General features: G+C 35.4%; 1 protein-coding gene across 1 annotated transcript in view; it reads left to right on the top strand.

Annotated features, from left to right (window-relative positions):
- The window catches only part of LOC118181281 (uncharacterized), a 289,332-nt gene that overhangs the window by 112,413 nt on the left and 160,346 nt on the right, over positions 1-16,573 (top strand). The window contains exon 6 of the mRNA XM_085818979.1: positions 16,269-16,337. Coding sequence (XP_085675105.1) covers positions 16,269-16,337 — 69 coding nt within the window. The remainder of the gene's footprint in view (positions 1-16,268; positions 16,338-16,573) is intronic.

Below are 16,573 nucleotides of genomic sequence, written 5' to 3'. Positions count from 1 at the left end.
GCAGTACCTTTAGTGCAGGTAGTAATCACCACGAAAATCTATGATTTTCTGCCAACATTTTAGTAGTTTTTCGAAGCCTTCAGCTCAGAAAATTGGTGGTTGCGAGTTCAAAAACAGATCAACCGTATTTCTGGCTTCCTGTGGAGAATGAAAGATAGCACTGGCAAGATGTAGCTGCAGGTGTGATAAAAGGTAGAAGTGTGAAGAAGTGTTGTCTGGGCTGTATGGCGGGTGTGGCAAAAGATCCCATTTGAGTACGCACAGAGTCCAGTTGATGAATGCAGACACATGTGGTCTTGCATTATCTTGATGCAGCATTACCTTTTTGTTCCAAAGCTCGGTTCAATGTTTTTCCTTGATAGCAGTATTAACACAGACTAGCATCTCACTGTACACCTTACTGTTGAGGGTTTTAGCTTTTTCCAGACACTCTTTGTGGGTAGTATCACAGCAATGTCACTAGATACAACACATGATCTTTTTGTTAGTGAAATTGTGCTTTGCGTCGTGGCTAACGGGCTCACTGGGCATGGACCAATCCCCTTTTCAGCTTGTTTTATTGAAGTAAATCCACTTTTCATCACAAATGACAATCTAGTCCAGAATTTTATCCTTGCGTTGTTAGAGCCGATTAGTGCAGGCCTGTACATGTCCATCCATATATGCTTGATGCTCATGTGGCAAAATGGGATTGAACTTCTACTTCAAGTTTATGCAGTGTATAATGTGACTAATGTCTAACTCCTTAGCAATCTCTTGAGTAGGTTGCATAATGATCTTCTTCCGCAAGTTCTCGCAGGCGAGTCTCATCAACATCAGTAGTCGAGCCAAAGCGCTCTGCTTCTAGAATGCCATAGTCCTTGTTTTTGAACTTTCTGTATACAAAACCTTCACATATTATGCAGCATTAGTACCTAAAGCTGTACACATGATTTGATGACATTCTGTGACTGACTTTTTGCAGCAGAACTGGAAGTAAACGATAATTCTATTTCAGACACCTTGTACTTAATGATAACGATATTTTTTTACAAATTTCACGACACAGTATTCTAAAGCAAGTCTGTTTCTTTCAAATGTCAAAAATCATTTGACAAAATTTGGTTAAACATGACAATGTGAACTGTTTGTGCAGAAGATATTTGCAGTAGCAGTAAACTTTCGTTGAAACCAAATATTAACTGCTAAAAATATATATTTCAAAGCTGTGCTTTTCCCAAATTAACCGATGTAGTACGATCTTACATAACCCTGCTGATTCAGATACTTACATAAACACTTTAGCCATTCACAATAATTTGAAATCGAAGCTAACATTTGAATCAATATTTTGACTTTGCTCCTGGGGTCTCTTTTGAACGTGCCAGACATTACTGCTAATTTGCTTGCTTCCAGCTCTCACATTACTGTTTGCGTCTCTATATCGTCAATCATAATGTTCTAATAATAATTTAATAAAAGGCCTAAAATGTAATCAAGAATATATGCAGATAATATGTAGAGACCACCACACAGTCAGAGCTGCTCATATGGTGGAGCCCATAGATCAACTTACTGGTCATCTAAACGATTTAAACAGGCAAGTCAACACTTTGAATGCAGGTGGAATAGTAGAAGCAACAAGCCAACCATAAAGTGCTGGAACTGCAGTGGTAAAGGCCACATACAAAGGAACGGCAGAACACCCCAAGGCACAGAAGCTAAGATTGCTCCTAAGCAAAAAGGTAGGGAACAAAGTAGTGAGCATCTTATCATCAGATATTCAGAAGCTTCATTTTAAAGCACTTCAGATTCCTGCAGTGAATGCTGGCAGTAATGGACTTATGGATGGTGGGACATATGGGTAGTGTTTCAGGTACTTTGACTATCAATACAGGAGTCATTGTTACTATCATCCAAAAAGATTTGTCTCAACAGCTGGGGTAAACACATTTGTATGCCATCCTACATTACCCTTCAGACTGTGTCTGATGATAAAATCAACATTCATGGAAACTTAAATGTTAACATCATGTTTGGAAGTGCTGCCTATAACCACACAGCATATGTGACAGACCCTTGCATATTTAGATTAGACTACAATTTTCCCCTGAAGTTTTAAAAATAATGAACTGCATTCTACCTTTGAGGACATAACCCTGTTTGGAATTAAAGATAAAGGAGTTGAATCCATTCACCAAATAATAGCCCAAGATGGTATCACAGTACCAGCAAGAACAGAATTTTCACTTTCTAGATACATGACTGAAAACCAAAATTTTGGGTGTGGCATAATGGAATATCCTAAGAACTGTAACAGCTGGAAAGGAGTACTAATAGCCTCGGCACTTGCTGACCTATCAAGGATCGTAATCCTGGTGAGGGTTGCCAAGGTTAGTCATAAAGCAAAAATCATTAGGAAAGCCAAAGTGGATGCATTATGTACTCAAATGACCTGCATCAAACCAACCAGTAATCCTCCAGTCTCTGTGTCTTCAGAAAGCCCAACATCAGAGTATTCCAGAATTCACAAATAAGCAATGAAGACAGAAGTGCGCAGAGCATGTCATTCAAGAATATCAAGAGGTTTTCTTCCATATAGTTGACGTAAGTCGAACCAGTTTGACACAGCATAGCACTGGTATGGGGGATCATTCAACAATCCAGCAACATCCAAGATGTCTACTGATTGCTAAACAGGAAAAGGTAAGAAAACTTCTAAAGGACATGCAAGAAAGTGATGTTATTTAGCCTGCAGGGAGCATGTGGGCATCTCAATTCGTCCTGGTCAAAAAGATTCAACTAGATTTTGCATTGACTGTCACCAGCTAAACAATATTACAAAGGCGGACAGCTACCCTCTTCCCTGGATTGATGACTATCTGAAACAGATGTTTTTGGTGCTTGATGTGAAAAATGGTTATAGGCGAGTAGAGATGCACCCTGATGACTGAGAAAAGACAGCATACAGTCAAAAGTCTTTAATCCGGACTCGTCGGGACTTAAAGATAAAAGACTCGTCGGATTATAGATCATCAGTTTAAATCTGGTAAGATGGCATGCAGAAATTATAAAATTAAAAATATGAAACCGTAATTTATGAAATAAAGAGCAATTATGATCTAAAGGGTATCAAAAAAAAAAAAAAAAAAAAAAAAAACTTAATATTTATTTGTTTACTTTATTAAACATTTCTTTCAACGCGTGCATGTATAAAGCATACATTATGCATAGTCGAAATTAAAAAATTGCAACCAGAAAACTATTTGATGTGTATTCGTGATATTTATAATGACGAGGAATTTGATTTAAATCATATCAGAGTACATCGTGATGAAATACTACATTTAGTAAGGAATTATAAGCCGAATAAAATAAAAACATGTGCGCTGAAGATAAGTATAGTGCTGACAGATCAACTTCCAGTTCATTGCTCGCCGCGGTGTTCCCCTCACAGAGCAGCGTGAAATTGATAAACAGATTTCGGAATGCTTAGAGAAATAAAGGATATGCCTTTATTCATTTTTTTTTTTTCCAGCAATTCCACTTTTTGTTTGATGGACATTGAAACAAGCTCTCACTTTGTAGATCCTTTGGCAGCTCCAGAATTGGAATTTTGACATAATCGAAAGTTCAAGCTTACTTTTATAAAATTGCCCTAACAATCTGCAAAAAATAATAAGCCGGATCCAATTAGAAGATTAAGGAACAACGCAACCTGCAACATTAACTGAAATAGATAGTTAGATAATTTTAGCTTAACTTATACCTTTCATTATACATAAGCGCGCATGCGTAAAGGTATTATGCGCATGCATAAACGCATTATTTGTTTACACATGCGCAGAAAGTTTGTAGCTTTGAGGTCCGGATTAAAGACTTTTGATTGTATACTACCAGACAGGTAGCTGAAGGTCATGCCGTTGAGATTATGTAACGTGCCAGCAACATTCAAACACCTCATGGAGACTGTGCTGAGATGTCTCTCGTACGAAGCCTGTCTAGTATACCTTAATGCCTTTATCCTCATCAGGAAATGTATTGAAGAGCATTTAGAAAATATCAAGAAGGTGCATCAGAAATTGAAGGAAGTTAATCTAATCTCATGTCCTGCCAAATGTAAATTAATTGTTCTGACAGCAAGTGAATTCTGTTGTAGGTATGTGTGCGGATCCAGAAAAACTGTTGGCACTGATGCCCTGAAAATATCCATTAGCTGAGTGACTTCTTGTGACAGGTACTAAAGGAGATTTGTAAAAGACTTTTCTTCCATCGCAAGACCTCTTCACAGACTCAGAGATGGCAAGCAAAAATTTTCTTGGACTAAAGAATTTGAGGATACATTTAACAAATTGAAGAATGCTTTAACATTTGTCACAATCCTGATATATTCTCATCTGGACAAACCATTTATTCTTAATATGATGCTGTTTTTCCCCAAGAAATAAACAGTCAGAATTAATCTAGCATACTGGAGCAAGTATGTATCTAAACTGAGGAATTACAATGTCATCAGAAAAAAAATTACTTACCTTAGGTAAAGCTGTAGAACATTTACACTGTTATTTCATCAACAGAAAATTTATGCTCTGAATATATGCATAATTGACCTGGTTTACAAATTGCAAGAATCACAAAATCGAAATAGCCAGATCGATACAGAGACTGCTGTAATGTGATATCATTATCAGTCGTTGGAAAGGATCATTACATGGGAATGTAGATGCTATATCTATAAGACCCTGTCCAGAAAGCTGCCGATATAGTTCCAGGTCCAGAGCAAAATATTAGCTGTTTAATCGGGTTGTACGTCAGGTTACAAATTCGGCATTGCCTTACCAAGATACATGGAGTAACAATGAGGTCAGGAAAGACCAGTTAGAAGATGGTGACATTAAACCTAATAATTGATTTAATGGAGTCTTGAAATGGGAAAACTACCTGGCAGATTATTTAGATATATAGTCTTACAGTAAAACAGTATTGGTCTCTCTTAGACTCATTTTGTATTTGAAATGTCGTCTTGTACCGGAGCTTTGAACTGGATAAGTCATTCTGATGGCTGCTGATAGTTCCAAGATCCCAGAACCTAAATGCTGTTAAAGAACTATATAGTTGCCCGATAGGAAGTTACTTCAGAATAACGATGACTTTTCAAGTGCTCGAGAGCATTTCTGTAAGAGTTATACAAGGGCAGAGGTGCCAATCGTGTGATGCTTGTGCATGTTGGAAGGGATCGGAGAAATGCAGCCGAGGAAAGCTGCAATGCTACAATGTAGAAGCACCTTTTTAACACATTGCCATTGACATTCTGGCATTCCTCCCACAGAAATGCCAACTCTCCCGATTTTCGACCGCTATCCTGCCAACCCGATTTACAATATATTTCTCCCGACTTCTTATTCTTAAAATTTCTCACAATTTTTATGGAACTTGGCTTAATACTTCATTATATGAATTTAAAAAAAAAAAAAAAAAAAAAAAAGTGATTTTGGACGTCTGAAAGCATTTGAATTCTCTCTAGATTGTATCTAGAACAAAAACCATGCGAATCAGATGAGAACTTCTGCTTTGTGAGTGAGAGCATATACGTATCCAGAAACGTCGTTCTCCAGTTCTCCAATGGGCATCGAGCTCCACTGCGTGTCATCTGGCATATATTAGCCAATGAGCACAAAGCAAGCTCAAGACTGTTATTTGGATGTTCTTTAGTTATTTCGTTCATCGTGTCCTGAGTTGTCTGAGTACATGTGCCTTCGGAAAATAGTTTTAGAAATTATCATCTTTTATTATGTCTGCAAGAAAGGTGAAATACTCGTGTACGATTCAAAAATTGTACACAGTTGACTTTCCTTCCATTATTTCCTCAAGGAAATGTAATAAATTTGCCATGTGTACTGTCTGTCGTTGCGATTTTTCGATTTCGCATGGTGGAAGGGTGGATGTTCTCAAACGTGTGTGCACACAAAAACACAAGGACAACATAAGTTGTTTTTTTTTGGGGGGGGGGGAACGAAAATTAAATTTTTCTTCGGAAACAAAGGACCAAAAAGTTATTAATGCAGAATGTCTGTTCTCTGTCTTTTTACTGGAGCACAACCTGCCACTGAATGCGTCGGATCACACTGCAGCTTTATTTAGAGAAATTTTTCTCGATAGTGAAATCACTAAGAAATACTCAAGGACCAAAACAGGTGCAATTGTTAAAAAAAAAAATGGGTTTGAAAAATAAATCTTCAGTTATTTATTGCATTAAAACAGCTCCGTTTTGCCTCTCTACGGATGGAAGCAATACCGAATCAAAACTGTATCCAATTGTTGCTTGTTTTTTTTATCCAGAATCTTCAGAAATTGAGTGCAGCTTACTTTCTGTCCCCACAGAAAGACATTCGGCAGGTTTAAATATAGTACAGCTAATTATTAAAACTTTAAAATAAAATGCAGTCCCTCTGGATAATTGCTTAGGACTTTGTGTCGATAAAGTACCAGTAATGGTAGGCTTTTGAAGACTGGTGTTGCAGGCATCTTAAGAAAGGAAAATTCAGATTTGCAGATTATGAGGTGCACCTGTCACCTCTTAAATTTAGCAGCTGAAAAAGGGGCATCTTCTTTACCAATAAATGCAGATGAACACATTGTTGATATTTATTATTATCTTGAAAGGAGTTCTAAAAGGAAGGGAAAATTGAAACAGTTCCAACAGCTGCATAATACTGAAATGAGAAAAATTTTGAAACATGTATGTACATGCTGGCTGTCTTTAAAGAAATGCTTATCTAGAATCCTTGATCAATGGAACCCACTTCTTGCATTTTTTAAAGAAGTATATGCTTCGAGAGTTAAGATAAAAGGCTCTATTGAAGGTATAAAATACCTAAAGTAAATGGAGATGTAGTTACTACTTCCAATGTTTAAAATAGGTTTGAGAAAAATAAAGTAATTTCTGCACCATTCACAGCAATTCAACTGGCAGTTCTCAAAATAATACTGCAAAATATAAGCATAAAGCTGATACAAATTTCTCTCAAAATAAAAAAAAATTGCTCAACACACGAAACATTTTCCGATTACTGTAAGTTTATCTTGTGAGGAACGAATATTTATGTTTCTTTCTTCAGACCTTAACAAAGCTTTTTGCTTTTTTTACAATTCATTTTGCCATCATTCGATGTTTTTAACATAGTTCTGCAAAGCAGAATTCTATTAATTCATGTTTTGCAATCAATGATTTATGATCTGTTTAAAGACATTTTATAAAAGTTTGTAAAACCAGTCTGTGTTTTGTCTTGTAATTCTATATATGATGAGATTTATGGTGAAATAGAAAATTAGAAGAACAATGAAGATTTGTTAATGGGAGCTGCAACTACAAAAATAGTGGAAGTACATTCAGAAGAAGACAAAAATAAATTTTATCTTCATGTTAGAAGTTACTTCTGTCGGTTATGTGATTACATACTACATAAATTTCCAGTCAACGAAGGAAGTGATTTTGCATGCTAAAGTTGCTGATGTTTCTGCTCTAGCAAATGCATCTTTTTATGATGTAAGGTACTTTTTGAACAGATTTCCTCTGTTACTTCATTTAGTCATGAAAGATGATGAGATTATTGTTGCCACTGATAAAAATATTGCAGTCGCAATTTTGCAGTTTATAATTAGAAAACTTAGATGAAGTTATAAAATCAGCTCGGATTGACACCCAGTGGAGTTTAATTGGAAAACTGAAAGGTGCTGATGGAATTTTAAAATATAGTGAACTGTCTAGAATTATGTTGGCCATCTTGACAGTTTCCCATAGTAATGCAGAGTGTAAGAGGATTTTAAGTGTTGTTGCAAAAACGAGGACTAAATTTAGATCTAATATTAGTGATGACACATTAGAAAAACTTTTATTAGTGAAAGCAGACCTACGTGGCAATTGCTATGAACAAAATTGTGAAGTTTCTTTCTTAACGAAAGCAAAATCTGCCACTGTTCATAACATTTGTACGAAAACTGATTAAAGTGTCCTTTTTTTGCTGTTGTTATTGTTTGTTTTTTGTTTTTGTTTTCTTAAACAATGCAAGTAATAAAAATGTTTTTTATGTGTTAGGTATTTTTGTGTTGCTTGCATTTAAGAATTAGTAACTATTGAAAGTTAATTCATTATTAAAAACTACATTTTTATCATTTAAAAAGTCTTTTGCAAAAAATCTCCTGATTTTTTACCGTCATAGGTTGGCAAGTGTGCCCACAAACTGCTGATGACAAGAAATGCATTCTCATTGTTATTTATTACTTTACAAAGTGCCCTGCGAGTGTATCCTATCGCTAACTAGGAGGCTATCATTGTAACAAACAATGATATAGCATTGGCTTTCCTGGTGTGGAGTGCCTCTTTAATTACATTCCAATCATAGAAGAAAGTTTATCTCTGTAATTAAAATAACTTTGTAGAGTACTTGGCATAGATAAAAGCTAAACAATGCCTTTATATCTACAGTTATACAGTATGACAGAGAGGTTTAATAGAACCATCCTTAATAAACTCTTGCTGATCATCTCCAGCAAGTCAGACAGTATGACAGTGACAGTATGAGTCTGACAGTATGATGGAGAGGTTTAATAGGACCATCCTTAATAAACTCTTGCTGATCATCTCCAGAAATCAAAAGACCTAAGACCAGAAGTTACTTTTGCTGATCATCTCCAGCAAGTCAGACAGTATGACAGTGACAGTATGCGTCAGACAGTATGACAGAGAGGTTTAATAGGACCATCCTTAATAAACTCTTGCTGATCATCTCCGGAAATCAAAAGACCTGAGACCAGAAGTTACCTCTTTTCTTACTGGCCTGTCGCAGTACTGTCCATGAGACTACCGGCTATTTCCCATACCAGATGTTTCTCGGTCATGATCATCTGCTTTCTGATCTCTTGTTTGAGTACATTCAGAAACTCCAAGCACGGTTTGAAGTGATGCACAGTTTTGCATGAGAACGAGTCAACTTAGCAATGGAGAAGATGAAATTTCAATATGACATGAGAGCTACAAGGCATCGATTCAGTGAAGGTGACAAAATGTGGTTATGGAATACAATTCAATGCAAAGGACTTCCTCTTAAGCTACAGTCACTCTGGGATGGTCCTTACACAAGTTTAAATGGGATGAACGACGTTGTAGTTCAGATCTATAAGTCATCAAATCCTATTCGTTAGGCAAGTTAGCCCCTTTCCATGACCATAGTACATAGTCCCCATAATATTTATAATATGAACAGTATACTTGTGCCTAAAACTTTGATGTAAGAAACTATAAATTCTTTCTACACAGAAGAATGGTTGTGAGTATAATACTGATAATTCCAGAATGGGTGATTTCAGTAATGCTGGTGCAGGTGTTCATTGTGAGTTATTTTGTACGTACCCATTGACTCATATGCAACTGTTCTTGACTAGAGATTGATGATCCGCTCTGGAACTGATTCAAAGAACGAATTCACTTTACTGAATGAATGATTGGCACTCTGGCAAAAACGGAATGGCAGTTCTTTACAGGGCTGTGGAGTCAGTAAGGAAAATGACCGACTCTGACTCCGACTCCTGTAATTTTAAAGACTATATGTAACTCATGTGTATGTGTAAACATATACACATGAGTTGCAGCTTATTTTTTTAATACAAAAGAAGTAATAGATGCTACAGAAAAAGAAATCGATGCCATAGGAAATTATTTATATTAATTAGCATTTATTATGAAATGGAAAAACTGGCATTTGTTATTTCTAAGAAAAAGTATAGCTTTGGCAAGATCTTTTTTATTGGAGGGCCATAAATCCAGTTTGATAAACTTCAGAGCTGAGAAGAGTCTTTCCACACAACCTTGAGAGGAGGAAGCGTTGTTACTGTTAGGGCTACTTCTTTTAACTTTTTAGGATAGATTTTTATAAGTTCTAAAAAAGGTGTCTTGCGAGTGCAATCATATTTATCTATTTCTTCAAAGGCAGTGTAGTAATCTTGTTTGTATTTTTTCATTTTTATATCTAAAGGCTCTTGGTTCTTTATTTTCATTCGTTTTGCCTTAGCCTTTACAATATTATCCAAAAATATTTCTCAAAATCTAATTCATCACTGGAAAAGGATGATAGAGACTCAATTGCAATGTCTGCAGTTTGACTGTCCTGATTCGAATTCGCCAATTGTTCTGAGAATAATTTCATTCTTAATGAAAGTTCATAGATGGCTTTCTTTGCCTTTTTAATTTGTTTGTCATCCAAGAAAATTTGGTGCTTCGGATCTACATATATTGAACTCATCAAGATCTCATTGTCTAGCAAACTAGTTTCTCTTTTCTTCATTGAAGAAATTATTCCTTCTGCAATAAACCCTCCATTCAGAAAGAACAAACATCCCATTCTTCCTTTCTCACCCCCTGTCAATTCTTCAGATTGCAGCTTTTTTGTAGCTATATACAGTGTAAAAAGAAAAGTTTCCAATTCTGCAAGATCATTTCACAGTCTTTATGTTAATGAAACATTAGGGTTATCTACATCTTCTAAAATGTTCTTAGTTCTAAAAACCTCTTTATCATCAAATATGTACTTCCTTATTGCGTTGCTTGATCAATAATTGCTTATTTTACTGCTTGCTTCCCAAGAATGGCATCAATTTTGGGAGTTCTTGCTTCTGTTGCTGCTTACCTAAATTTAGCAGTGAGATTTGTAACTAAATGAATCAGTAATCACTAATGGAATATATCACATCCTTCCTCCACTCTTATATTTATTTATTAATATGTCAATAAAATGGGAAATAACTATTTATTAATGTACAGTTTGTAAATAAAAATAATAACTCAGCTTGTCATTAATTTTTTTTCAATTCATTTCAAATTCAATCTGTCAATTCATTTTAATTTCATTTCAAATTCAATCTGTCCAACAAAAACTGCAGTCGAAATCGACCTGTTTTAGCGAATCCCGCTCCGATTCCTTTTACCCTAAAATCTGTCTGCCTCCGACTCCACAGCCCTGTTTCTTTAACAGTTCACTGAGCTGTTGTTGGGAAGCTTGCCCAAAGCTTTGATTTCCTCTTAATGTAAACACTAGTATTCTTTCCTTTACTGTTTACCGGAAAGGTCTCTGACCTATTTTTTATGTGTGTGTGTTTGTTGTGTATGTATATCTGTATGCTTTTGTTTGTGTTCCATCTAGTCTGTAAAACACAAAGCATTAAATAAACCGATCCATCTCAGCGAAACTGACCCCCCATTTGGAAATGGATGGAGTCCCCCCCCCATCTGGCAGTGTGAGGATCTGTAAATACGTAACTCCATTACTTTAGAGGAACTAGCGCCAGAGCATTGACAGCTGGGAACCTTGGATTCCCAGCTGTCAATGCTCTGGCGCTAGTTGCAAATCTGGGTTTTGTGGAGTCGTCATTCCTCACTCCTGTTGTAGCTGTAGACCTGATTCCAATGCAGTCTTCTTTATTCACTCTTGTTCTAGCCCCAAATCTGGCTCCTGTGGTGTCTTAATTATATTTGCTCTTTTCGCTTCCTTAGAGCTGTTCCTTTGAGTTTCATTTTGATTCTTTGAATACTTTATCATAGGATAGCTATGTATTTTAGGTAAAACATTTTTTATGCAATATTACTGTAATATTTATGTAAAATAATAAATTTTATTTTTATTTATTTACTTATTTTATTAACATCTTGTAATCAAGAGCTGTTAATGTCTCTTAAATCTTCTTTAGAATTAGTATATATTTATTTATAAACATAAATTTTTCTATCAAATATATTTTTTCAAGGTTGCAGAACAAAATGTGGACTCTACTGAATAGAAGAACCTTAAGCGATATTTGTTATCATTTTAGCAAATTAGATAGAAAAAGAAAAATTTTCAGTATTGTTAGCAGATATTTCCTGTTCTTTGGGATATGCCTCCAATCTAAAAATTTACACTCACTTCCAGAAGTTAAGCACGGAGAGGAAAATGCTAATTTCAGGAAGCCAAGCAAAATTGAAGAGAATGAAATTCGCTGCAGAGAGAAGTATGCAAATATGTTAGGCAACAGTCAATCGCGCTTTCATGTCAAAAAATACACTAAAAAGGCAGTCTTATAAGAAGCCAGCTTTATGAAGGGTTACAGAAGTTGATTATAAGTGTTGATAGAAGGTGTTTAAAACTTTTGTACAATTTGTTTTCAAGACATACGTGTTTCTCTGACTTCCAGAAGACGAATGTTTGATTCTGAGCGTTGGCATGCTGTGGGGCACATTGAAGCAGAACAGTCGATCACAGATGTTGCTCTTTCCTTCGGCGTTCATCATTCTGTAATTTCACTTTTATGGAAACAATTCCAAACTACACAGACAGTTGTCCAAAGGCCCGTAGCCAGTCGTCCAAGAGTTACAAGTCCCGCGGAAGATCGATATATTGCTATTGTAGCCAAGCGGAATCACAGAGCGACCTCCACACGCAAGACATCTATGGTTACAGCATCCATTTGTAAGGCGATATCTGCAGCTACTGTGCGCCGAAGATTACATATGAGTGGACTGTATGCCCAGGTACTTCGAGTTCGTGTTCCTCTATTCATCCAGTCAAGAGGGCACGATTGCAGTGGTGCCGGGAACATGTCATTCGGAATGTGTCTGACTGGGGCAATGTCATGTTTACTGATGAGTCAAGATTTGTTCTGGAGCCAGATGACAAGCGTATAAGGATGTGGCGTGAACAAGGAACATGCAATCAGTCCCAAAATGTCATGCATTCTGAAGCAGAAAAATTATGGTGTGGGCAGGAATTTTTTAGGATACCGCACCGACCTGCTCATCTTTAAACGGGGTTCTTTGATGGCTGTCTGGTATGAAGATGAAGTCCTAGAACCCATTGTGAGATTGTATACTGCAGCAGTGGCCCTACTTTTGTTTTAATGGATGATAATGCATGTCCCCATAGAGCTGACATCGTCGATGACTTCCTGAAGAGTGAAGGGATTGCACGTATGGCATGGTCAGCATATTCGCCCGACCTTAATCCCGTTGAAAACCTTTGGGAGCTCTCGGCCGTGCTGTATCTTCACGTTTCCCACCTCCAGCCACTCTTATTGAGCTGGAAACTGCTCTACTAGAAGAATGGCGATTGCTTAATTCTGCGGTGGTTGACCACCTAATTGAAAGCATAGTCACAAGGTGTAAACTTTGTATACAGATGAGGAGGGATCACATACCCTATTAATGTCCGTTTTTTTTTTTCATTTTATGCTGTTTATTTTCACTTTATACATAATTCTCTTTAAGTCTTCAGTATGCCATTATCTGATAACTTACAAAAATTTAATATTTTCATTTCTGTATATAATTATTGATTTCGTTTTATGCATAAAAATATATGCTACTTTCCTGCCAAATTTTGTGTCAATCAAAGCAGTATTTATTGATTTTTTTTTTTTTTTTTTCATTTTACATCTTTGTGCTTACTTTTGGAAGTGAGTGTATTTTTACACTGTGCTTTGTAGCAGCAATAAAATATAAATTATAGTAATAAAATAATATAATCTTTGACAAAAGTGAGTTTAGTTTTCATTATTTTTTTAAGTTTTAGCATTTTTTTGATTCAAAACTTTTATTGTTTTATGTAAAAATGTGTTTTTAGGGAATTTCAAAAGTACAATTGAAAGAATTTAGTTCAGAGTGGAAGTGGTGCTTTTTGGTTGAGTTGACTCCAGTGATACCTCTCCTTGTTCTCTTCTTTCTGCTTCCCCCCCCCCATTTCTGCACATCGCTTTAGATCCACGCTTGTTCCGAGTGCATTCATCAAGGTCATTGTTAGTGAGCGGTGAATCGTTAAAAAGAGCTGATTTACTTCTGCGAGTAAATGATTCCGGTGTAATGCCTTCAAGGAGCGGTGATGGTGAAACTGTGGCCATCCACTGATCCATGCTACAACTACAAACTTATCTGAAATTTTTTTCTAAGGTGGTTTTATGAGATTCCAGAGTCGCCCTTCAAGCTATTAACTTTCAGAGTGATTCCCACTTTTCAATTGTTGAATGCTATTTTGGTTTTTTTAACTTGCTGTTAAGTAATGACAGAGAGGTTATACTTCAATGGATTCCTACCCATTCCGGAATTCATGGTAATGAGGCAGCCAGTTTTTTGGCTAAGAATGGAGCTTCTGCCATTCAAACATCACAACCTGGTTTGTCCTGCAACTCCAATTATGTTAGTTGTTAGAAAAGCCCCCTGGGACTTCCTTTTCCAAGAATTCGTATATAGAAAGAAAAATAAACCATGATTAAGACACAATAACACTCTGAACAAATACTAATTCAGAAGTCAAACAACAAAAATCAGCATTGTATTTTCAAAATTTTCACCGGACTAGTTTTGATGGTTTTACCGAACCACCATCCTCAGCTGGAAAACTGCAAATGAACGAGATAGGATATAATGATTAGATAAGATAAGAAAACCTGGAGAAGAATAAGCAAGTGTTGCCATCTGTTGATGAAACCAGAACTAAAACATAATTTCTTTAAAGGCCGAAGGCAAAGATAGATTGGAATTAGGATTGTTAACCAGAACAGAAAGATTTTTTTGAATGATTTTTGTTGTTTGACTTCTGAATTAAATAAGCCATGGTTTAAAGAGATTTTTGAAGTACCCGAACGGCCTAAAAAAAAAATCTGTTGCATTATTCCATCTTATATCTAGCCACAACTGCCTTTGTAAGACCCTGCAATGCATCAGTGTTGCTCCCTACTCTCTTTGTCCCTAATGCAATCTTAAGGAAGACATGGACTTGGCACATCATTGCGAATGTCCTGTCCTTGCTTGTATTTTGATTTGGGAGCGCTATTGAGTGATGAGGAATGAATATACTGATTGAATACCTGACTTTATAAATATACTGATGTTGGTTTTCTTGTCTTTGTTTTGTATATTATTTGATGTTCATTTGTTTTGTAATGTGCCATTAGAAATAAAAAAAAAGAGTACATGATTTGTCTTATGTTATTTACTGAATACTGCATTGATATTCCTTAATTGTAAGTATGCATTGTTGTATCCAGGCATTGTACTTACTGCCAGGGACATGCAGTCATTGGAAGCAGGCAATGTTATAAATTTTTTGTGTATGTAAATAATTTTAGTGAAATTATATGTAAATTTGTAGCATGTTTGTAAAATATATCATAATAATAATATAATAATGCATAATGTAGCATGAAATGCCTCGAGAATGCAAACCTCCATCAGAAAAATAAGGTTACAGGGGCAAGTCCATTTAATATTAAGGTAAATAGCAATCTTGCCAAATTTGCGAGATAGCACAAATCTGGTGATGATTTTGCTGACTAATTTTTGTTGCTAAATTTGGTGATAAATTGCCAAATGTGGTGACTATTTCTGGAAGTTATCGTCTGATCCCTGCATGATTGTAATTGGTCTGATCCCTCTATATAACTGTAACTATATCCAGCCCTATGCGTAATTGTAACTGTAGTTGTATATACGTTCCAGCAATTTCAAGAAATTGAAGAATTTCAAAATTCAAGAATTGGAAATTTCGCATTGACTGCTAGAAAACTATTTAAGACTGAAGGGAACATAATTTATTAGTTCAGAGTCGACTTCGAAGTATTGAGAGATCTGCGTGTGAGCTTTGCTGTTTATATATGCTTTGCCTAGCATTCTGTTTAGCATTGTTAATAAAGTGGTAACTACTGATCATGCTCTGTCATACTGGGAAGATCTGTATGAGTACTTTTGTGAAAAGTTCTAGAACTGTAAAGTGTTTCTTTTGGGAAAATGAATTTTATCAAGCTACCATCACCTCTGCTTGCATTGGATGCATTATGAACCATTCATGTGCAAGAATATTGCTATATTTATTTTTAAGCCATTATAAAAACAATTCTAAAGAAGTCTCTTAAGTCTTATTTTTAATAATGAGGGGGATATTTATTTTGTTTGTTAACAGTTGTTGAAATTCGGGGAAATTTAAAATATGATTTCTGTGTATATAATTAGAAAGGATAATTCTGTTTGTGAAATTTTTCCCAATACATTATGTACCAGGAAATTTTTTATGCATTGATATTTTTTAATGTTATCTATTACCTATATATATATATATTCAAAATAAAAGTAATTAATATATATATATATTTATGTTTCACTTTTGCTTTTTTAAATTGTTAGATAACTTTATTGTTTTTCATGATTAATTTGTTATGCTAATAAATGTATAATATTGATTTCTTATCCAAATTCCAATTTTTTTTCATTATAGATTTGTGATGCTCATATGAACTCAGATATGATGTGGACAGCGCATATTCAAGGGAAAAGGCATCTAAAAGTAAGTATTTTACTTATAAATATTATAAGCTTATGAGTTTTTAATTAATTTTTATTATTGCATGATTCAAAAGTTGCTGCATTCTTTTACAGATAGCTATTCTGTTTATTTACTTCGGTTTCAAGAGCTTACATAAAAAAATTCTGTCAGTTTGCAAATAGGAATGAATCACTGAAGTTAGAATAATTTCTAACCTGACTAATCATTCTAATCTGTTACCTAGAATAATTTCATGA

Source organism: Stegodyphus dumicola, chromosome 6 (assembly GCF_044657685.1).
Source record: "Stegodyphus dumicola isolate Sdum_Otavi_A_Nest chromosome 6, ASM4465768v1".
NCBI lineage: Eukaryota > Metazoa > Arthropoda > Arachnida > Araneae > Eresidae > Stegodyphus > Stegodyphus dumicola.
Note: the sequence above shows the minus strand (reverse complement) of the source record. Positions and strands in the feature narration are given on the sequence as shown.